Consider the following 25,440-nt stretch of genomic DNA (forward strand, 5'->3'; position numbering starts at 1 on the left):
GATATTTTATTTCCTCCTTTTTATTATCTAAAGCATATTGATCGGATTCTAAATGTGCCAACTTGAAGTAGAAAATGTATTCACTTTAAGTAAAAGATCCATTCAACATTGAGAAGTTCTACTACTTCTGTTAGAAAACTTTGATTAGTTTTACTTAACATGATTTCTTTTGGGAAGAGTATTTGATTAAGTTTCAGTCAAAGTTCTTAATTCTTGTGCCATGGATAGGAATTTTACGTACAATGTTACGAGTAGTTTTGGTGAAAACGTTACATTTATTACAAGTTCAAAATGGCCACTTTTAACTGAGCAGCCACCAACATTCAATGAAGCATTTATGACAAGGACTATAATATTGAGTCTTTTGTTTTTAATGGCCCTAATTGGAAACACAGCAACCATTATCCAAATGTATAGAATGCGGAAGAGAAGATCAACGATAAATATATTAATTGTCAACTTAGCAATAGCTGATTTGTTAATTACATTCTTTATAATGGGAGTTGATGCCGTATGGGCTTCAACAGTCCAGTGGTTAGCCGGAAACGTCATGTGTAAAATTATAAAATTTGGTACTGCTACAGGCTTACTTGCGTCCACATATATTATTGTTGTGATCAGTTTGGACCGATGTTGCGTGATTATGGACCCTATAAGTCGTCACAAAGCTCCAAAACGAGTTAAAATCATGATTGTTATATCTTGGATACTCAGTGCCTTATTTAGTTTACCTCAGGTAAGTTACTTTTCTTTATCTGAAATAAAAGAAAGTCTTTAGTCCGAGGCGAACATAATTCAGTATTTGCAGGTATAGTTATTTCGTTGCTTTTTTCGTATATAAGATGTTTGCAAGTCATTTGGAGCCTCGTACCGATCTTTAAATTAGGGCAAATAACAACCGATTTTTAAAATTGGTTCTAAAAGTTATTAATTATGCTGTTATTTTTCTCGTTTGAATGGTTCCACATTTATCATGCCTTTTTAAGCTGCCTAGACTGTATGCAGGGTTTTTTCATTGTTGAAGTCCGTACGATTACCTACATGTATTCTTGCTTACAATCAATTCTCTATAACCTGGTTGACAGTTGTCTTCTTGGCAATAAATCTTCATATCATGTGTAACAAGTTTGGCCGAAGGCAAATATAAGGTTATAAAGGTATAAAACGTCGTCTGATCGTACAAATTACATCATTTAGACTAAAACGTCAAAGAATTGATTCATATATGGTGTTTTAAATTAGTCTACATTTGTTAATATTACTAATGTGTTCTATCAACAAACAAGACCGCCATTACTTATATAATAAGAAATAACCGTAAAATTTAAAACCATCTGCACTGCAATTTTTATTTTTAGAATCCATGCCAAGATATTTATACCCATAAATGCACCTTTAAATTATCATAAGACAATTTATATGAGCTAGTTTGCCCTCCTGTGATGTTTTTTTTTTTGCCTTTTCAAAGCTTTTATCACATTGATGACACACAAAAAGACAAAAGAGAAAGATGCGTTAATGTTGAAACTATTATACTAGTTATTAGATTTAAATTTGCAAATTAAAACTTATTTGTCAGATATCTTGAAAACTCAACTAGATTGACAACTGACATAAACTTTGCATTAATGCGATCAGCTGTATTAGAACATTATAAATACCAATACATGGCTCGTTGAAGAAAAAGTAAAATGTATTGCCTATAAATGACAATTTTCGTCCAAAATTAACATGTTTTGCAATTAAGACATATTACAAAGTTTTCAAAAACTGTAAAAAGCAACAACAAACAAGTTAAGTAATAAGCTGTTTGTTATATTCACGCAAACACGAAAATTATCACTTGTTCTGACATGGAAATATGACTGAAACCACCAGTTAACATCTTGTATAATTTATTTCCCTCCTCTTATTTAGTAATTCTGTGTGTTACTATGAACACTTTTATAGATATACAGAAATGACAAGCAGCAACAAAATGTAGTCTATTACAGTTAACCGAACTTTAGGACGGCATTACTAATTGACTCGTTATTGAAGATATTGCCCTTCAAGGACTTTGACATTTGAAGTTACAGTTCTGCTTATCCACTCAACACGTGACTTAAACTAAAATTAAAAGTAAAGACTATTCAGCTAGGTGTCTAAATTATGTTTCCGGGTATGTTGACATGTTTTCCAGTGGACTAGATATAGGAAGATGTGGTGTGAGTGCCAATGAGACAACGCTCCATCCAAATAACAATTTATAAAAAGTAAACCATTATAGGTCAATGTACGGCCTTCAACACGGAGCATTGGTTCACACCGAACAACAAGCTATAAAGGGCCCAAAAATAACTAGAGTAAAACCATTCAAACGGGAAAACAAACTGTTCTCTTGTAAATTGGTACGTTTCAAATCCGGCTCAGCGTGTCAATTAAGTACAAAACAAGTCGAACTATTTATATCGCATTAACATGTGCTCCTTCTGAGTATGATATTAATTTGCCACTTTAGACATTAAACGTCCATCCATCATCATCTCGTCTTGAATGCGTTTATTTATAAATAAAACTTTTAATAGCACAATGATAAGACATACAAGATATATATCGTAAAAACTATAACCTTAACTGTTTGATCACCTCTAAAACAACAGAAGATAATTAGTTTAACGAAACATGACGTAAGGAATTCATACTGTGTTAACATTTGTAAATTATCTTTCGATATTCTAACAAACATTACCAACATAACTACATTAGAACATAGGGTTAAAATGTAAGTTTATTATCTTCTTCTTTGAACGTGTAGCAGGATACGCAATTCAATACTCGATCAGCAACATGTTTAAATCCATAAAACTCTTCAGGCGTTTCTTTATTCGATTGATTGCCCTTTGATTGTGATTGTTATGTATTTAAGTGTTCTTCGTAGTTTATCTTGAAGACAATGAGGGATAGAAAAACTTACAGATTATTTTTTGGGGTTTTTAATATTTGTATGACACACCGGCCGGGTGGGGGTAACTTTTATGTACGGGAAGGTGTTGTACATTTTCATCTTGAACTCTTACGTTGATTAATATGCCGTATTTTGTGAAATGTGCGATTCGGATTCCTTTGGAGTTTTTATCATGTTTTTGTCTTCTCATCATTTTTTCTAACGTCTATTTTTATTCTAATGTTTGAAAGTGCCTGTTTTTCTATCATCGCATTCTAATATTGTTTAAAAGTTCGAATGAATAATCCTGTCAATATGATTTTTTGATTAAAATTCTCGGCATGATTGCATACACATTGTACAAGTTGTAATAACAAAACCATATCGTGAATTACATTTTTTGAATTTCCCATGTTAATATCTAGACATTGTGTATTCGTTTCAGATTTTTGACTGCCTCTGTTAATCTTATTCACAACTTGTCAAGATTTATGGCGCTTAGATATGAACATACATTAACGTTAAATTAAATTCGACAGCAATCTAACAAAACGCAGAGATTAAGATAGACACTCGACAATTGGTTAATATGTATATTACATTCGTTACATTCGTAAAATAATGTTATAGTGCCAAAGCTAGTATTACAATTCCCTCCGGTAAGATTTATCCTTATTTTCATAAGAAGAATTAGGTCTTTTGCTGTCATAAAGAAGTAAGCTTAACGTTATGAATCCGTTATTATTCTTATAGAGATTTTTTCAGACAGAATATAATAGTTGTGAGAATAGAGTCGTTTTGGATGTTAGTGTATAATGGGGAAAGGGTGGGGGTTCTAAAACATGTACTTATTTGCTAAACCTCCAGTGGAAATTATTTCATGTTTTAGCGCCTACACTATCGTCAACCTTAGTGCCTACATTATCGATTACTTTAGCGCCTACACTATCGTCTACCTTAGCACAAACATGATTGTCTACCTTAGCGGCTTCGTTATCGTATTGTCCACTTTAGTGCCTACATTATCGTCTACCTTAGCACCTACATTATGGTCCCCTTTAGCGCCTACATTATCGTATCATCCCCTTTAGCGCCTACATTGTCGTATCGTCCACTTTAGCTCCTTCATTATCTTCTACCTTAGCACATATATTATCGTCTACGTTAGCACCTACATTATGGTCCCCTTTAGCGCCTACATTATCGTGTCATCCCCTTTAGCGCCTACATTGTCGTATCATCCACTTTGGCGCCTACATTATCACTTACTTTAGCGCCTACATTATCGATTATTTTAGCGGCTTCATTATCGTCTATCTTAGCACATGCATTATCGTCAAACTTAGCACATACATTATCGTCTGCCTTAGCACATACATGATCGTTTACTTTGGCGACTACATTATTTATTACTTTATCGCCTACATGATCGTCTACGTTAGCACATACATAATCGTTTACTTTTGTCCCTACATTATCGTCCACTTTAGCGCCTACATTGTCTTCTACTATAGCGCCTAAATTATCTTCTACCTTAGCACATACATGATCGTCTACCTTACAACATACATTATGTTCTACTTTAGCGCCTACATTGTCATTTATTTAAGCGCCTACATGATTGTTTATTTTAGCGCATACATGATCGTCAAATTAGCACCTACATTAACGTCCAGTTTAGCACCTACATATACATTATCGTCTAATTTAAGCGTTTGATACTTGATTTTACAATGTATTTGCGATGGCTCACTTAAGCGAGAACTTATTAAGTTTAGAAGGTATCCTGACCATACATATACGTTTACCTATATGTATGTAAATTTTCATTCAAAAGTGAACATTCACGTTAATTGCAGAGGAATAATCAGGTTAAAAAACGGAATCCGACATTGATGTTAAACAATCCGAATAATCATAATGAGCAGATGAGAGCCGAAGGCGATCAATGGGTCTTCAGCGCAGCGAGAAAATCCCGCACCCAGAGGTGGTTCTCAGCTGGCTCCTTAATAAAAATGTGTACGAGTTCAGTGAAAATGGACGTATTTATATATTTTAGTGTTTAACCCCGCCGCTTTTTTGCGCCTGTCCCATGTCAGGAGCCTCTGGTCTTTGTTAGTCTTGTATCATTTTTAATTTTTGCTTCTTGTGTACAATTTGGAGTTTAGTTTGGCGTTCATTATCACTGAACTAGTATATATTTGATTAGGGGCCTGTTGAAGAACGCCTCCGGGTGCGGGAATTTCTCGCTACATTGAAGACCTGTTGGTGACCTTCTGCCGTTGTCTTTTCTATGGTCGAGTTGTTGTCTCTTTGACACATTCCCCATTTCCATTCTCAATTTAAGTGATATAGCAACCTCAAACATCACATGAATGTATCAAAATTTGAAATTGAATGATTGTTATGCTGGGTAGTGACCAAAGGCAGTTTAACATACCGACATCATCTCCTTTAATTCTCCCTGGTGATTGATTGAGTGTTTGTTGCTTAACATCCAGTGTCACAGTCAGAATTCTAATTCGTCAAAATTATCTCCCCATTACGCCTGTTTGTTTTCACAATCGTAGAAATGGAAGCCATTATAGGGATGACGCGCTGCCAATTTTTCTCTTGAAAACCGATAAATTTATCCACATAGCACCATTACAATCCTTATATGTCAGTTGTATTTTAAAAGACAAATGTATCTACCAGCTAATGAGCATCAGTTAATCATGATCGTGTCTGCATTGATTCAACTTAAAACTTTTGTCTGATCAGTTGTCAGGTGGAATTTTCAAAAAGTATTAAAATTTAAAAAACAATTCTAATCAAAAGTTTCGTAGAAGGGCGGACTTAAAATTTTCAGTGGTTGAAGAAGATTATAAACCCTAGTTATCACACACAAAAAATATATTTTTTCAAAGATATGAATTTCATCATCCAACTAAAAAGACTGTCGTCAAGTTCTTATATGTAAAAAATAGCTATTCGACAACATTTTCTCTTTTTTTTTTTGTGATTTATTTGATAGGTATTTCACTAAACCCATATATTTTATTTTTTCGTACTTTGATTTTTCTAAGTTAAAAAGCCAACCTGTAGCTTTGATATTTAAAAATGATAGAATCTGAAGCGAAATGATATATCAAATACTCTTGTTTTGTACGTTTTAAAGACCAAATACACCTCATACACGCCTATATTAAAAAGGTGCACTCGATTTTCTCTTTCCGATACAATTGTTACCCTTTTTTTGGGGATTTTTTTCATGAGTCCCATAATGGAAGGACAGACACGAAAATTACTGAACTAATAGGTTGATATGTTATCCGTCATTGGTAAATATAAAAAAAGATCGGAGGTTATGCGTTTTCTACATCCAACTTGATAGATACCCATGTCGTCGACTTGATATCTAAACTTTCTGCAATACTATGTAATAAATAAATTGAAAACTTATGCAAATGGTGCTTTTAAAATAAAACACTTCGTAATTGAGAAGAAAATTGTCGTCTTATTTGTTCCTTTTAACTTTTAAAAATGTTGTTACTGTAGTAAACATTACAGTTAGCATTTATCGCCTTCTCTAACAAAGAGCTTCGGTTCTTTAGTTCTATTTCAACTGGGTTTCTGCCTGATAAAATTGTTCTTCATAATAAAAGAGTTAAATTCGTAAAATCAAAACGAGAAGCCTTCAATCGATTTGATTAAAGGTATAAATACAGAGTGCAAATAAATACTTCCATAGGTATGTTTTTCTAATTACCCTTGTTCTGGTAGATATGTACGTTTTAATAATTTGAACTTAAAATGAGATGTAATAGTTGCTCTCAAACACCCGCAATTAATTTCTATAGGATGAAATGTATCTGTGCATTTAACAGATCTACGATAAGCTGTATTGAATCAAAAGTGCTGAATAGACACAATCGATCCATCTGTATTATGGATTGTTTTAGTTTTTTGCAGTCAGTAATTATTTGTATCACTGCCAGCTGTCCATGTTATGCCTCCAATTAATAATCATACAATAATTAAAGCAGTCAAAGAAGAAAAAAAGAAAATCATTAATTTAAAAACCTGCTGAATTTTAAAGATGTGAAAGTCTTTCTAAGCTGACATTCGTGTTACTCAAATCTCAAATATAGCCAACCAAGGTTAAAATACGAATTAACATCTGAATCTCAGATATCAAATACATCCACTCAACTGCACGAAATCATCTGTGCAGTTTTTCAATCTTTGTGCGATGATATTCAACACTTTTTAGTGTTTTGTTTTCCATCTATTTATCGGTATTGTTATACAATCTTTCAGACTCATATAATTTTTCCTGTTTGTGTAGTATTGTCAATTTTGATGATCCAATACCTATTAAGTTTACTGGCTGGTAGATTCTTATAGACTTTATATATATAAAAGTCGACCAGACGTATCAGGATATTTATACATCCTCGGCAACAAGAACGACTCAAGATATAAATCTGAGTCTTTTCGCAGATACTGACATGTAGGTGTTAATGATGCTAAATGGGAGGTTGACAATAATTATTGGAAAGTTGAAATAATACCGTTTGTCAAAGATGATAGTTTGCTGAAGCCGTCCATCTGTTTCATTGATATAGCTAAAAGGTCAAGATTTAAAGCATATCGTCTAGTGTCGTTAGTAATCTTAAGTTCACTGAGATATACAATATGCAAGTTCTCACTGAGATGTGGGTTAATTGAATACGATTGATTTACGCAGCATCAGAAATAACGACTTTACAGTAGCAATTGAAAAATATGACATTATCAACATGTCTGAAAGAGAAATGAAAGAACATAAAAAGATGGGGCTCTCTATTTACTTGTCTTTGACAAGGTTAGATATAAATTCTCCTTTAGAGTTCACATACAAGTTGGACAGCAGAAGTACACAATAAGAACGACTGTTTCATAAAATAAGATTCTACCAAACTCAACAAATATGTGTTTGTGAAAAACAAATTCAGCATTTGATGATAGCCAACTTGTATATGATGACATCTGTGAAATTATCAAAAATTCTAACATGACGTCCTTCAAACGCTTTGAGTACACACCCGTGGTAAAATATGAATATATTGTAAGGGCTCTTCCTATTGTACCCCACGTCATATGTATTTTAATGAATGAACTACCCGACGTCAGAATATAAGCATTTTACGGGAAAATACACGCTTGAAACGGGAAATCATCACACGAAAACGGAAACAAACGATGCTAAAATGTGATAAGAGCCATTTTTTTAAATATATAAGACATATAAGTAAATTATCATTAAATTCAATTAAAAACTATCTAAATACATAATTGTAAATTGTTTAAGCATGTCACTAATTCAGTATGCTCCGTTCTTTTACGCCAATTGAATGGTGCGTTTATTTATGGGAACGGCAAATATCAGGCTTCACCTAAAGCGCTTCGATCCAAAAGAATTGCAGTATTTGTCCTATTAGAATTGAAATAATTCATGGGGGCTTGAATATATCTAGATTTTACCACGGGTTGTCCCATCTTTGCTAGCCAAGGGTTACAATCCACTCCCGCTCTCTTCAACCTTGGCGGATTGAGCCAACATTTGTGATAACAATGTTGCGCCATCTATCTGAAGATAAAGATCACGCCCATTCCGAATACATTATTCTTGACCAATGGTAGCACTTGAACTCTTCAAATTGGAGGTAAAAACACGGTAGCGTCTAGATTCTACACACTTGGTAAGGCCGGAAATGAAAATATACGTCGACATTCGTGCATTTGTGCATGAAACATACACAGGAACTTCTATTGGTTGATTAAAAACATTCAAATTGTCTCTAAATATAGTCGTATGTTTAGGGATGTAAAGACTTGTTGGACAATAAACACGTGGTAATAGTTTACAAACACTTTATACATTTACACGTGATCATGTTTTAGGCGCTTTTTGATTGGATGCAGCGAGTTTTGACTGCAACCAATAAAAATCCTTACCTTGTGTCTCCGAAATTTTATCTCAATCCGCCAAGGATGAAGAGAGCGAGAGTGGATCGTAACCCTTGGCTAGCGAAGATGGGGTTGTCCCTTTATGCCGATAGTTCACCCCTCGCTATCGCTCAGGGTAAAATATTTGTCATAAAGGGCCAACCCGTGGTAAAATCACGATATATTCAAGCCCCCATGAATTATTTCTAAAGTAAGATTTTTCGAGGGAGAAACAAATGTCTTATAAACAATGATTAAAAAATCGAGTCTTAAAATACTTCCTTGAGACAAAAATATATGTTCACGTAAATTAACTCTGATCCAGAAAGATTACAACGTAGTTAAATTGTTAACTGAGCTAAAATATTTAAATATTATGCTGAATTCAAAACTATAAACATAACCTAGCTTAAAGGTCACTTAAATAGACATGTCTTTTTTATTATAAATATTGTACTCAATTTATAAATAGAAAACATTGAAACTATAATAACAGTTTTATTGCAATACATTAACTGTGTTATGAGATGACGCAGATATGAAAAAAAGAATAAAAATGTGCCCGTCTTTAAAGTCTGTTCATGTCATCCCACTCAATGTCATATAGTGTACATATACTTAATAATAAAATGAATTTCACCCATTGAAACGGGAAAAAAAGAAAGCAGCTATTGGTGCTTGCAACATTGATGTATGCATGATATGATATTTGATTGATTACTGCAGCCATATAGGAATTATTTTTTTATAAATCAGTTTTATAGTAAATTTTATATATGAATGTTTAATTTACTTATATCAATTTTGTTTTTCTTAAAAAAAATGAAGCCTTCTTAGTGATCACTTCTATAATGTACATAAACATAGCATCAATTTTACAGATACAAATATCTATTAGCATGTAAGCGTTAGTAGCGTTATGATGTTAGCGTTAGTACAAAAAATGTAGTTATTAACAATATAAACATTCTCTGTCTACATGTTTATTGTAAATATTACCATTATCTTACATATAATAAACCGGAGAACAAGAAAGCATAAGGTAATAAAGTATAAAGATATTGATATGATTAGAATATGTTAGTCTCTTTACGTGGTTCTTTTAATGTGTTTATCGATGATTTACATTGGAAATAGAAATGGGGAATATGTCAAAGATTCCAAATCCCAACCAAAGAGAAGATAATAAACGGAGGCCACCAATGTCTTCAATGCGATGATAATCACGCAACAGGAGGTGGGCCTCTGCTAGCCGCCTCTAAATACAAATGTGTACTAGTTTAATACCAGACTAAATATAACAAAGGCCACCTGCTCGTGTCCTGGGACACGTGCAAACATGCGGTTGGGTTAAACATGTTTTTGAGATCCCAATTCTGCCCTATACTCCTAACAAAAGTAGAATAAAGATACTCTCAGCAATACGCTCAATAAAACTCAGTTTCAAGAAGTGCGAGTCCGATGTCAGAATAGGTAACAAAAGAAACTAAGCAAAATGACAATGAAACTAGTACATAAATTAACAAAGGACTACTAGCAGTTACTGACATGCCAGCTCCAGACCTTAATTAAACTGATTGACATATTATGTCTTTATGAAATGAGGGTTTTTGAATATGATTAATATACTATGTTTTATTAACGCCGCATAAGAACAAACGATTGTATAGCAGCAAATGAAAACTATCATATCAAAAATTTTCGAAAGAGAAATGAAAGAACAAAACAAATGGGGTTCTTTATTAATTTGTTTTTGACAAGGTTGTGTATAAATTCTGCTTTAGAAAACATATACAAGTCGGACAGCAAAGGTGCACAATAGGAACCCATTAACGACTATCTCACACAATAAGTTTCTACCAACCTCAACAAATATGTTTTTAATAAAAAAAAAAACCACAAAAAACACTATTTTGATGAAAGCCTCCTTGTATAAGATATTGAAATCAGTGTGGTTTATCAAAACGTAAAATATTTCACAGGAGGCACAAATGTCAGTTATATAACAGCGACGAAAAACTCGGGTCTTAAAGTAATTCTGTGATACAAATTAAAATAAAGGTAAAGCAACTCTGATACAAAAAGATAACAACGCAGATAAATTGTAAGCTGAGCTTAAGTAGTTAAAATATTCATTGAGCGAAATAAATATTTAATGAGCGAAATTCAAAACTATTGGTAAAACCTACATGTAGCTTAAATGTCAGTTGAATAGACATGTCTCTTTTATTACAATCAATTTATAAATAGAAAGCATTAAAACTATAATGAAAGTTTCATTGCTATACATTTATTGTGTTGTGAGATGACACAGAAATGAAAAAAAGAATAAACATGTGTCCGTCTTTAATGTCTGTTCGTGTAATCCCACTCAATGTCATTAAGTGTACGTATACTTAATACTAAAATGAATTTAACCCTTTAAAATGGAAAAAAAGAAAACTATTGATGCTTGCAAAATTGATGAATGTTGTTTGACATTCCCTTTGGTATCTTTCGTCCCTCTTTTACTTTGACCTAATCCCCATTCCTATTCTCAATCTTATGAGATGATATTTGACTGATAAATGCAGCCATATAGGGACTATTTTTTTTGTTAACCTGTTTTGTAGTCAATTTTAGATATGAATGTTTCTATTTTCTTATATTATTTTTCTTCTTCAGAGAGATGAAGCCTTCATAGCGTTTACTTCGTGTACATAACATATAACATCAATTTTACAAATAACTGTTTGTATGTAAATTAATTCATCATAGATACCAGGACTAAATTTAGTATATACGCCAGACGCGCGTTTCGTCTTCAAAAGACTCATCAGTGACGCTCGAATCCAAACAAGTTAAAAAGGCCAAACAAAGTTCGAAGTTTAAGAGCATTGAGTACCACTTCCTAAAAGTTTTGCCAAATACAGGTAAGGTAATCTATACCTGAGGTAGAAAAGCCTAAGTATTTAAAAAATATTAAATAATTGTTAACAGTAAATCTATGAATATAACCATATCAATGAAAATTCATGTCAGCATGTGCGTTAGTAGTTATAAACAATATAAACGGTCTCTGTCTACATGTTTATTGCATATAATACCATCATATAACATATACACTGTCCAACAGGAAATAATACGGTTATAAAGTGTATCATAAGATATGGATGCATATAATACCATCATATAACATATACACTGTCCAACAGGAAAGAATACAGTTATAAAGTGTATCATAAGATATGGATGCATATAATACCATCATATAACATATACACTGTCCAACAGGAAATGATACGGTTATAAAGTGTATCATAAGATATGGATGTGTTGATCTCTTTACGTGGTTCTTTTAATGCTTTTTATCAATGATTAAAATTGAGAATGGAAATTGGAAATATGTCAAAGAGACCGCAATCCTACCAAAGAGCAGTTAATAGCCGAAAGTCACCAATGGGTCTTCAACGCAGCGAGATAATCCCGCACCAGGAGGTGGGCCTCTAATAGTCCCTAAATTGGGTACTTGTTTAGTGAAAATGGACATCATTAAATATTTAGACATATTCCTGAACTAAAATTAAAATGAAACAAAAAAAAACATACAAGACAATTGAAGATAGATGCTCCTGACTCCTGACTTCAGAAAGGCGCAAAAACGCATCGAGAAATCAACCCTCCCCATACCTCTAGCTAATGTAGAATAAAGATACACACAGTAAAACGCAAAGTAAATCTCAGTTTTATTTTTCTATGTCAGAAAAGGTGATAAAAGAAACTAAACAAAATGACAATGATACACAAATTCACAAAAGACCTACTATCAGTAACTGACATGCCTGCTCCAGACATTAATTAAACTGATTGAACGATTACATATTTATTATATATGAAAATCAAGCACAATCTGCGTTTGGGGTATAGTACCGTCGTAAAATGTATGAGAAGAAGCTGTATCTTGCCAACAACTGGTTTTAAAATGCATGTGTTTATTTCTGATAGCATTGTTAGTCCTAATTGCTCAATTTTCGTGCCACGACCATTGCTTATTATCAGTAATTGCCATTTTGTATTTTATATATAAGCTGACAAACAGATTGTTCTCCCGTTAAAACAGTATTACATGTGTAAGTCACACGTTCTACAATATCAGCCGAAGATATCCCGAATAGAGGATGATTATCCTTGTCTTAACAGTATTTTTACTTGAACTGAATTGTTTTGTTCATTGAAAAATCATACTATATGCACACTTTGTACTGAAATGAATTATATTTTACGTACATCTATTCTACTAAATCTCTTAAGAGATCGAACAAAAACTGTCATAATTTGCTCTGCAATGTGATAGTGAAATACCAAAACAATACAATTACATCATATCCATTGTAAAATATCAAGACAGGACAGCAATTTATACAATAACACATGATTACCATCATCTCGGCAGTATAAGTTGTTTTAGAAAGGTTCGAATCGATCTGGAAGTGTTTCGTCTTCTTTCAAGTTGTATCACAAGCGCATGCCAATCACAAGGGAAAGAGAATCTCTGAGAACCTTATACTTATTAGTGGAATTCTTATATTTTAATGTGAAATCACAAAACATACTTTTATCACGACTTAAATCCTGATATAATTGTTGTGCAATTTTATACTCTATTAATTTAAAGTGCTGTTTGATTGTACAATGTGGCATTATAAAACTCTAATATTCTGTCATTTGAACTTATAACTTTAATTTCCTTAAAGATCATACTTAAAATTTCGTTTTGACATCCTACTCATTCATATGTTTAATCGGATTTTATGGTAAAATCAGGTGTTATACACCCTTACTAGTAGTCTTTGCACAATATAACGACATTCAATTGATCCATTTGTTTTTCTTCATTTATATAAGCTAAAAACTGTATTAAGTTATAATAGCGCTTCGTGAACATCATGTCTTGAAATGACATTTAAAACAACATCATTAACGACATGTTACTTCAATCAGTTATATTAACTTTGTTCTCAAAGTGCATGGAGTTTTCATCTTGTTAGTTATAGAGTTGTTGCAGAACAAAAGAACGTATGAGAATATCAATATACGTGCAATAAAGTTAAAACTAGTGCAATGTTTCTTAATTTCCGATGACTATATACATGTATTGTTTACATCAAAATTGGATATTTACAATGTAAACTAATTTTTTCTAGAATGGTAAATATATGCACAAAGAGTTGTCGCTGTGGAGAGCTATATTTGATTTTCTTTTAGCAAAACACCAGATTATCAAAGGATAGCGGTTCCAGACTTATGCGCAAAAAAACGCCGGAGTAAAACTTGTGTTTTGAGATTTCAACTCTCCCCTTTACCTCTAGCCAATGTCGAATTAACAAACGTACATTAAAACTCAGAATAGGTAACAGGAGAAACTAAACCAAAATGACAATGATAAACATAAATTAATAAAACACTGCTAGCAGTAACAAACACGGAAGCTCCAGATTTTAATTAAACTGATTGTGCCATCATCATACTTATTAACTATTATATTATTGCATTCATTTAAATTATATAGCTTTTCGTTATCCGTGTCAAATAGAATGTAATTAAAAGTAAAGAGAAGCTACTGAATGCGACTTTAAAATCATTAACATCGATAGTGCACAAGGTACATTAATTTCAATATAGAACAAAACTGGTTTAAAGTAAAATATTTTTCTCTAAATTGCGGAAAAGCCACATATGTGTAGATATTTAAGGATTCATGTCCATGAAGAATGCAAGTACCGGTTAATCTATATTCAGTCGCCTTTTGATCACGAAAAAGCTTTTTGTTTATTAATCAAACATAAAATGATGGCATTGTTATGTTTGTAAAGATAAAAGGATAAACTACAGAGATGATCTAGTACACGCAGCAAACCGGAAACCTAACCATTCCATATGTATAAAAAATGAATGTAATTCTTGTAGACATCAAATCAAACAAAATCAAACTCAATTAAGGCATGTGAGTGTCCATGATTACGTAAATCATTATGACAAGATTTGTGAAAATCTTTTTCTTCATTTCTATTAACTTGATTGCTACTGTATTACTACGTGAATGGACAGACATACGGATCAATGTTCAACAGTGACTACGTTGAATAGTACCTGTATACTTATAATAACTGATTTTAACTATTATGTTATGTAAGTGGTTGAAAACACATAATTAGAATGTAATCCTTTTCTTTATTTATTTATCCTCTGAAAACTTCGGGGATTAGTGTTAATATAAAGACAATAAAACCCGATATTGACATGTTTTAGTCGTCCGAAAACTAGTGTGTTAAGTCTTTCTTTATTATCATCTAGACACCACAAATGCAACACTCAAGTACCATAACACTCGAATTATAAAAATGAGTTCAGGACAATCGCACTTTTATTTATATGTGTTCTGTGGTCCGAACCATTTCAATAACATGTTTATAAGCCGTTTTTTTATCCATCATCTAAAAACCACGATTGTGATTTTTAATAATATAAAAGTATCATTCAACACTCTGAAATGTTTCAAGTGAAAATAGATAAATAAATCAAAGTCAATATCATTTTCAATTAAATGACAATGAAATTTTGAAAACGCGATTCTGATTTTATTATCTGAAAGCATAATAAAAATTAACATAGAGCACATTCGTCGCATACACTATGTTATACTCTATGACTGGTATACTACAGGACAAATGCAATCACCCGAGAACCATCTGATCGACAGTATTAAAAACTGTAATTCAAAATTCAGTTTGGTTCTAAACATTTCTATCTTTTATTTTCGTTTCCTGCTGTCTCAAAACGAGTGTTCCTTATACTTACTAAACAGCAGCATTCTGCGTGAGTTCAATTTCAGTAAGCCATGACAAATGATTTATATATCTCATCAGTTTACTGTATTATGAAACAATACCGATCTATAGTTAAATATATTTTGCTTTGAATTGCGGTAAAGCCGCATATGTGAATATATCTAAGGATTCCTTTCATCAGTATGATCATTGCAACTACCGATTAATTTGTGTTCCGCCGTTTTATATCGTACGAATAAAAACGATGCAATTTGATAAACTTAACATGCAATGTTCGACTGGCAATAAATATCTTAACAGTATGCTATTTTGATCTGCACCTGTGTAAACCTTTGAGATATATCTATTGACAGAGAGTTATATTTTATAACAGAGAAATAGAAATACTAGTTTCCCTTCATCTCATCTTGATACAAGATATATGTAACTTCAATAAAGAAGTGGTAAATTCAGGAAACTGAAATAATGTACATGTTATCTGTATGGCATGGTTTGATAATTAAATCATACAGTATTGCCCATGACTTGTTATTACTCTTTAACAATCGTGAAACTGCTTGTATATTATTACTGCATCATTGAATAAAAACGTCTGAAAGTTCGGCTTGTATAGGTATATAGTCCGCTTGTTTTCTAGTTCGATTGATAGACCTGTACAAAGCGTTATGACAACGGATAGTTTGCATGCATACATCGTAGGATTATCTCAGCACGCTGCATAAGGTTCTTTTTCACACGACGAAGGGACATCTTTTGAACATTTCAAAAATTGTATCCTTCACGTGCAAGCATTCATATACTACTGATTACAAAGTCAAATGCATGCACTAGCATCATAATTCTTACCATCTATACAATCGAAATAATGAAAATTTATGTGACTGTCATACAAGTTAGAGGTTTAGCTAGCTATCACACCAGGCTTAAACCACAAGTTTCCACAAAAGGAAATGCATGTACCTAGTCAGGAATAGAACAATTGTTTTCATTCATGTGATGTGTTTGAGTTTTTTTAATTTGGGCCATTTGATCAGATATTGTTTTTGTTTTGATATTCACAGAAACATTCAAAAGATATGACATCCAAATGCAAAAATAAATATTCATTAATTTGTCCTTAAAAAAGTTCGTGTGTCTTTTGTATGATTCTTGAATTACCTGTTTTATAGATATATTCCCGAATATTGTTTTAAGTTCATAATTTTTAATATGTACATATTCAAATGCAAGTTAACATTTTATTATCTGTAGGTACATGTACTCACACGTTCGTTGGGTTAACAAACGAAGTATGATGAAACAAATATGGTTTAACATCGATATTTAGAAGTATATTAAAATCGATTAGATACATCCGTGTATGGTAACTAATGATCATTATGTTAGTGCGAAACGATACATTTTGCATAAAATTGTCCCCTCTAATGTTTAACACGTGTTAATCGTAAATGTATTTTGATTGTTTTCGGTTAACGCGCTGGTCTCTGACAGCTTGCTACTGTATTAAACGAAGTTAAATTGTTTTTATTTCATTTTGACTAGCTAAAGTACTTTTTTTATGGTATTTGATCATTTACAAATAAGCATGTTTGAAATAGTACTTAAGGACTCAAAGAAGGACAATATATAATTCATTCAGTTTAATGTAATGTCTGATACATATAGTGCTTCATAAGTAAGTAAACATTTTGATGCGATATTTGTATGTTTCTTCCGCTAAAAATTTAAAAACCGAAACAAGTAATCTTTTCAAGGTTTGAAACATATTGCAACATGTGACATCCATTGACGTGTTTAGCTTGATGTTGTTTTCTTTTTCTTTGATACTACAAATCCATTTAACGAACGTAAACAAGCTTAAAGGAGTAAATAGTATAATAATTTTACAGTCAATAAGTAAATTCCTTTTTTACAAATTAAATGGTTATTACCCTTCACTGAACAATCCATGACATGCTTTAGGGATTGCATTTGCATATAATGTTACACGGATAATTCAATACATGCACATACTAAGTAAAGGTGAAAGATGATTTTTTTTGTTCAGTAAATTGCTATTTAATTGACAAAAAAACATTCCGTCAAACTCGTCAGCATTTGTAACCTAAAGTCATTTTTTTTTTCTTGACATCTGGATTTTCTGGTGGTTACTTGTTTAGATACTTTCACCAATCTTTTCTTTCTTTTGATGATGTTCATTGGAATATTTTGTGAGGGTACATAATTTCTGAATGCGTCTTGTTTCTATTCTGTACTGCATTTCAATTTTAATCCCAAAACCAGTATGCGATGTTCGAACACATTCACTAAATGTCATTATCAAATAAAGCACATCTCTTTACCTATATCAAAGTAATCAAACCAGAATTATGGTTTTACATCTCAAATAATGAACCTCAAGTGTAGCATAACAGTCTTGACTAACCGCAAGAATTATTTGGTTATTACTAGTTTGTATGTGCTTATGTTCTGTCAACTAAAAAGACATTGTAGCGATGTCATTTTGTTGTTCTTAGTTTTAAATGTTCATATTTTTATTCACCTTTATTAAATTACAATGATTTGTTTTGAAAAGTTTTAGTAAACCTCATTTTTTTTTTTTTTAGGTTTTCATATTTAGTGTACTGAGAGGACCATTTGAGGAAGATTTCTATCAATGTGTTGATAAGACATTCCCTTACAAGCAATATCAGAAAATGTACAACATGTTTTCGTTGATTACCCAGTTTATGATACCTCTAGGAATTATGGTCGTATCGTATGGTCTCATATTTTACACAATATCTAGAAAATCTAAGGAATTTAGAGGTAAGTGTTTAGTTACGGCAAGAAACTAGAACTACATGCAATGTGTACAGTACAAGTGTTCAAAATAATTGTTGTCTTATTTGGAATCATACCAATATCTCCATATATTTATCATGCCTTTACTGTTTCACTTTTTAAAGATTTTAAGGTGGTATGGGAGTCTAAAATAAAAATGATAGAATTTCTTCATACTTTTCCAAAACGTAGTTTCTATTGATATATGTTGAAATATATAATAAAAATGAGAGGTCACCGCACATTTTCTCAAGCTACAGGACGCGACAAAATGACACATTTTGTAACGATTATACAGGAAAAAACACCATTTTGTGGTTAGAAATTAAACAAAATGATAGAATTGTGAAATACGTAAGGCAAAACCCTTTCAGACAATGTTTTGAGAATTTCAAAGGAAAAGATAGGGTCACCGTGAGTTTTACCTGGCTAAAATACAAAATAGGAAAATCTCATGTAGAATCCTCCAGAAAATGCACTATTTTAGAGTTACCTCCCCTTAAAATGGAATTTAAAAAAATAAAATAAAAAGCAAACAAAAATAATCAATTTTTGCAAAATTATCAGTATTTATAAGTTATATTCTGATAAATTGGTTCTTTTAAATGAAAATTCATATTAAAATATCTGCATTACTGCATCAAATTTTGCTAACTTGATAGAAAATATGGACCTTCGGTTCACTGTTTTTTACAATCCAAGATGGAGGAAGACACCCATACCACCTTAATCATACTGTGTTCAACAAAGGCCACATTTGATCGTTTCTTGACATGAACACGAAATACAGTTGGTCTCACTTGTATATATCACACATTTTGCTCCATCCAAAGGTTATTGTTTTTGTAAGTAGTTGATATTCCGTGGTTTTTTTGGTCATATTTTGTCGGCTTACAAATATGCGAGACATCATAAATGCTTCTTTTTTTAAGTAAACATATGCTTATTGATGGTAATCCCGAAATGAAAAGAAGATGGACAGATGTTACAGCTTTTCAATGTTATCGTCAATTATTTCCAAATCGACCCTTTTAATGTTTATTTTGTTTAGTTTATCGTAGTGTTCACAAAGTTCATCATAATTGTTTTCAATCAAACAAAAGGGATTTTTTTTATTAACGTAATAATCCTATTCAGTGTAAGCATACATTTATATTTGTAGAACCAGAACATGCGTCAACGTCATCAGAATCAGCGAGAGGACAAGTAAGGAGCACGTTCATGAGGAAAGCAAAACGAAAAGCTTTGCGAATGTCTATTTTTATTGTAGCAACATTCATCGTTTGTTGGTTCCCATACTATGTTATATTTACAAGAAAAGCGTTCGGTCATTCAGAGGAAACATATGACGCAACATTATTAACAGTTTTAACAACGATTGGTCAGTCCAACGCAGTGTTGAATCCTATCATATATGGAGCTTTCCATTTGTGCAAGGTGCATAAACCAAGGTTAGTTGGGAAGGCCGCTTTTTCAAAACCCAGTAATAAAAATGACTGTAATGGCTACATCTTCTTGTTAGTGCGGACTACGGATGTCAAATGTATTAAGATAAGACCCAATGAAATTCGACTGGACATCTCAAAATGAGGTCAGTGTAAATTCAATGTTATTTAGCTTTCTTTAATATTTCTATCTCTCTATTTTAGTCTTCAAAATTATTGAATATAAAATTTCTGTCTATTTACTGGGTAACGAAAAAGCGATGCTTCTTTTAGAACTTCTATGTTGTGGTAGTGAAAAATGTCATAAGCAGATTTCTGGACTAAAATAAACGAATGAAAGGGCACCTCTTGATCTTCCACAACAGTGTTATTCTTTGTGTTTTTAAAAACATCAATGTTAATATGTTTTATAACAACGATACAGAGCCTATATAAAATCAATATATATATATAGTGGACAAATCTTAGACAGCATCGGAAACGGAAGGTATTCATTAATAACCCTACATCATGCAAAAAATTGTTTATGGAGCTTCATAGTATTGTTCGAAACGGGTTAACAATTTTTTGAATATGCGTGATTCTAATAATGTGAGAAATACTTGGGAGTTCCTTATTTTCAATACTTCATTTAAGTGAAAGAAAATGAAAAAATGAAGTTAACGTGTATTGTAATGAACATTCTACCGATTTCGACTTTTATCAACAAATTCCTTTTTTCCATTGAATAGTGATCGCGAGTTGAAACGACTGCAAGCCTTAACTGCTCATGACATTTTATAAATCTGTAGTTTTTTGTATCATATAACAACAATTGTCGTTTTTATCATTATGTTTATAATTATTCAATGTTATATGTAAACTTATATATATATATATATAGTTTGTAAATGGTTTGTTTTTGTTAGTGTGGTTGTAGATAATAAAAGCAGCAGTAGTATACCGCTATTCAAGAATAACAAATTGAAAGGTTACTTTCTTTGTTAAAGAAAAGGTTCAACTATTAGTCCAATAAACAATATATCATTTGTTGTAGATACTTAGCCTTTGTGCACATATCAATGTTGCAATCCCTTGATCACGAACTTTTTCAATTAATAGCTAGATGTGAATCTTCGTTGCCTAATTGAAACAATGAGAAAGACGACGAAATTTAATACTAAAGTTTGAGTTCATCGCGAGGTAACGTTCATTGGATTCATTACCAGAGACATTTGAAAGAGGTTTTACCTTGCGACGTACAAACATAGTTAATTCTTAATTTTAAAGACATGTATATACTGAATGATAATTAGTTGAATTACACAATTTCATCCAACTTATACCAGTTTCTTTGTTTTGTTTGTTTTCTTCACTTTATTACTTTGATTTGAACTAACATTTTGCTGCACAGATATTTTAGGGTCATCTCGTAGGCTGGTTCACCATTGTGAGTTATCCGCCACGTTATATTTACTGTAACATTATTTGTATTGAGTAAAGGTAACATACAAAAAATATGCAACTTAAATGCTAGTTATTTCAATTCCTTTTAACATTTAAGAATACTTGCATTTGTTTTATGAAGAATTTGCATAGACCCCTTTGCATGATTAAATCCAGCAAATAACTTTTCAACCTTTCATATTCAAGATTTAACAACGTAGATAAACAATTTTACCAATTTCAACCATCAATTACCATAAAGGTAAACACAACCAAAGAAAATAATAGAGACTTTTATAAAAATAACATATTATAAATGTCGTGCGTCCGAACCTCTATGTTCACTTTCGTAAGGAATGCTGAAACAGAAACAATTGACAGCCAGGAATGCATAAATATGTAGAATTGTTTAGGTATAAAACTGCTAATTCATAACCCCTTTGCCTTCTATATAAAAATCTGTAATTTCAAGCATTAATGGATACTCTGTCAAATAAAGTGACAGTCCTCCCATGTCAAAACAATACTTTATCCATACTTATACTGAAACCTTTAACATGCCTTATTAGAGCGTACTTGTTCCCAGACGTTTGATAGTAAAATAACCGACAGGGCTAATGTGCCCTCTATTATAAATTCATTACTTCTTTAAAATTTATCAGAAACTTTCAATAATGGTTCTAAAGTGATCCCAGGTCCAAAGCTTTCATTAAATAACGAAACTACCAAAATATACCTATTGCAAAGATGCTATTATGCGAAGGCTGTTGAAAAATAACGGGTATTTAATTACGTCAAAAGTTTCAGACGAATTTTATAGGAGTTTTTGCATTTAAATGTCAAATCTATTATCACCTGTTTAACTCTTGCTATTTAACTTTGAAAGCTATAATCGAAATACAGAATGTTTAATTCGGCAAAGTGCTTAGCAAACCAAGATCTACAATTAAGTCAACATCATCGACATTTTAAGTAATTCACGTTATTGCCCTTTTGCATTTCTTTTCTGGTATTTGCATCTTAACTAGGCAATTCATAACACAAACGTTAAATAGCAAAAATGATCAGCCAGACGAGATCTAAAAATAAGTAGTTATGGCTGAATCTTCATTCAACTTGTTATTGGAGTAATTGTCAAATGATTTTAACAAGTAATGCATCAATGGGGAAATCAAACCCCCTGTATGTTATTAATCGTATCAGTACCGATGCACTGGCTACTGAGCTGAAACAACAGGGGACCCATTCAGTTAGGTTGACCAAAAATGTAGCATTATATATGACATTTCTCTTATACTTGATTTTTTTGTCCGCTCAGTTTCCTGGTAAAACGGTAGGTTGAATCGTAATTAAGATTTCTTTTCTCATGTTTTTTTTTGTGCTATTTTTATTCTGAATTTTTTTCAACAAAAGTAACGAGGAATAAAGTGAATTATGGGAATCGTCAATTGAATTTTAAATGAAAGGCATTAACCTGCATCATTATCACACTTTAATATAAAAGACATAATTTTAAATTCGAAATGGAACATCTTTTGAACTCACATTAACTTCGACTGAGAAATATTTTATAGTGTGTGATTCACTCTAGTAAAAGTATTTTCTCTCTGTAATATTTACTGATATATATATATACTGAAATGCGAATATTATGAACTGCGGTTCCTTGAATTATGATAAAAAAAGCAATATCTTATTAACTCGATTGCAAAATTTAAAAAAGAAAATTTACTTTTAAAAGTATGAAATCGACATTTTAATATCAGGAAGCTCATACTGTCATATTTTTCAAATTAATAACATATTTCAATACTAGTACGTTCTGAATGTACTCGAATAACTTTACGTAATCTAAGTCTTAATATAAACTCATCATAGATAACAGGACAAACATTTGTATACACGCCAGACGCGCGTTTCGTCTACAAAAGACTCATCAGTGACGCTCGAATCCAAACAAAGTTACAAAGGTAAAAACAAGAAAGAAGTTAAAGAGCTTTGAGGACCAAAATTCCTAAAAGTGTTGCCAAATACAGCTAAGGTAATCTATGCCTGAGGTAGAAAAGTCTTAGTATTTCAAAAAATTCTAAATTTTGTAAACAGTAAATTTATAACTATTACCATATATCAGTTTAACAGTAGCGTTTGGCTATATAAACACATTCTAATGTTTACTTATCTACTTTCAGGTTTATGAAAAGAGACAAATCACCAGGAACATGCGATAAAATTCCCTTCATTCGCCGTTACACGAGACATGAGGACCACGATGGGGCTAATGGTACCAATATGACAATAGTTGCGATGAGACGAAATACTGTTATCATGTGTAAATGTAGTCAAACTCCAGCCTTGATTAAACAATCAAAGGTCCCATGTATCATTATTATGTGTAAATGTGATGAAGGAACCAAACCATTAACAGAAGAGGTTACTTCTTCTGGAGATACATAATAATACACGATTGACAATAAATTATGAAAGGAATAATGTTTTAGACTACGCATTACGTTAAAAAAATTTGCTCATTTTGTCACACCTTAAATAAAATAAATATACTGTTATATTAAGAAATGCTAACATCCAGTTATTGATGCTGCTCTTGATGAATCGAGACATATCGACTCAAATGAAAATAATACAATTTTAAAAGAAGTGCTGCACTTACATATTAGATATGTATAACGCACAAATAATATGCGATGTAAACCCTTCGGATTTACGCCCAAAAAAACACATTGCGACCATACGTAAGTTAACCATCTATTTTGCAACAAAAAATCAACTTCATCCTACAGCCAGCGTTGTCTTTTGTAGACGACCGACTTTAACAACAAAGGCGCTCTGACTCCTGGGCTGGTGATTCAATCAGGCACTTAACGACCGCAAATTAAAAGTTTCACATAGCCGATTCAAAGTCGAAGATATCAAGCGTATATTTTGAATCCGCATGTTTCCAACTCATCAGTTTGGCAAGATGCAGAACGGTAGGAGAGCTTAATCAAAAAGGAAATGGAAAAAACATTGAACTATGAAAATCTGTGCCACATGATAGTTCAATTATTCACCATTAATATTCCAAAATAACTTACAAAACATGACAAATTGACGTTTCAGCCAGTATGCTTTGGTCTAAACTGTTAAGATAATATACAATAGTACTTTACCGGTGTCAAACACGTTATGTTTTTTGTTGTGCAACATGCAAACAAAGAAAAAATAAACTTAACTTTGGGTTGATATCGAATGACTTTTCAAAAAGGATGAATATTTACTCCAATTCAAAACAAAGGAAATTTACGAGATACAAGCTGGTGATTTAAACCCAAGTCAAAGAAATACAGACATAGCAACGGTTTAAAATACGACGAAAAGACAAAAAGGTGAATTCACAACTTAAGATTGATCAGCGCGAACAAAACCAAAAACTTGACTTAAGTTGTTTGTTTATTGTACATTACAGTTACGTTGCAGTTTTCCTTGTTCACGAGGTGGATAAACCAATCATTTTACATTTTCATTCGATCACTTTGTTCCTACTAGGCCTTATTGATTGATGCTCACTGGGAAAGACATTCGAAAGTATTTGAAACATATATTTTGTTACTTGTATGTATTGTTAAATTGTTGTTAAGATTTTAAATAAACAGAAGTTAACATGATATGATGTTACTAATAATTATGTACAGAATGTATCTGCTATTAATAATAGATGCTATAAATATATGCATTACGTTATCCAAGTATGTCTTCTAAATTAATAATACGATGGATAATGTGTATGTGCTTCTAGCATTACAAGCATAGAAACACTTCAGACACCAATAACGTCCAGTAGAACATGTGTCTTGTGTATTCTTGAGCAGTAAACTTAAAATAGAATACTTTGTGTCGTTGGATAGACATAAATACGCTTAAGTAATTGGATGGTAAACCTTTAAAAAGATTCTAAATTTCAAGTCAAATAACCGTCTTTTGACTCCAGGGTCTATAATTATTCGATAGGTTACTAGTACTTACT

General features: G+C 32.0%; 1 protein-coding gene across 2 annotated transcripts; it reads left to right on the forward strand.

Moving 5' to 3' along the window:
- LOC134714294 (gonadotropin-releasing hormone receptor-like) lies at positions 1 to 25,062 on the forward strand. 2 transcript variants are annotated; one of them, XM_063575529.1, is made up of 4 exons: positions 1 to 736; positions 18,333 to 18,534; positions 19,712 to 20,000; positions 23,609 to 25,062. In XM_063575529.1, exons 1-4 carry the CDS (start codon positions 221 to 223, stop codon positions 23,871 to 23,873), a joined length of 1,272 nt encoding a protein of 423 aa, XP_063431599.1. In that variant the 5' UTR covers positions 1 to 220; the 3' UTR covers positions 23,874 to 25,062. The 2 variants fall into 2 exon arrangements, with proteins under 2 accessions (XP_063431599.1, XP_063431600.1); XM_063575530.1 differs by having other exon boundaries at positions 19,712 to 19,986; positions 23,609 to 23,750.
- The last annotated feature ends 378 nt before the right edge of the window (positions 25,063 to 25,440 follow it).

Source organism: Mytilus trossulus, chromosome 4 (assembly GCF_036588685.1).
Source record: "Mytilus trossulus isolate FHL-02 chromosome 4, PNRI_Mtr1.1.1.hap1, whole genome shotgun sequence".
In the NCBI taxonomy this organism is placed as follows: domain Eukaryota; kingdom Metazoa; phylum Mollusca; class Bivalvia; order Mytilida; family Mytilidae; genus Mytilus; species Mytilus trossulus.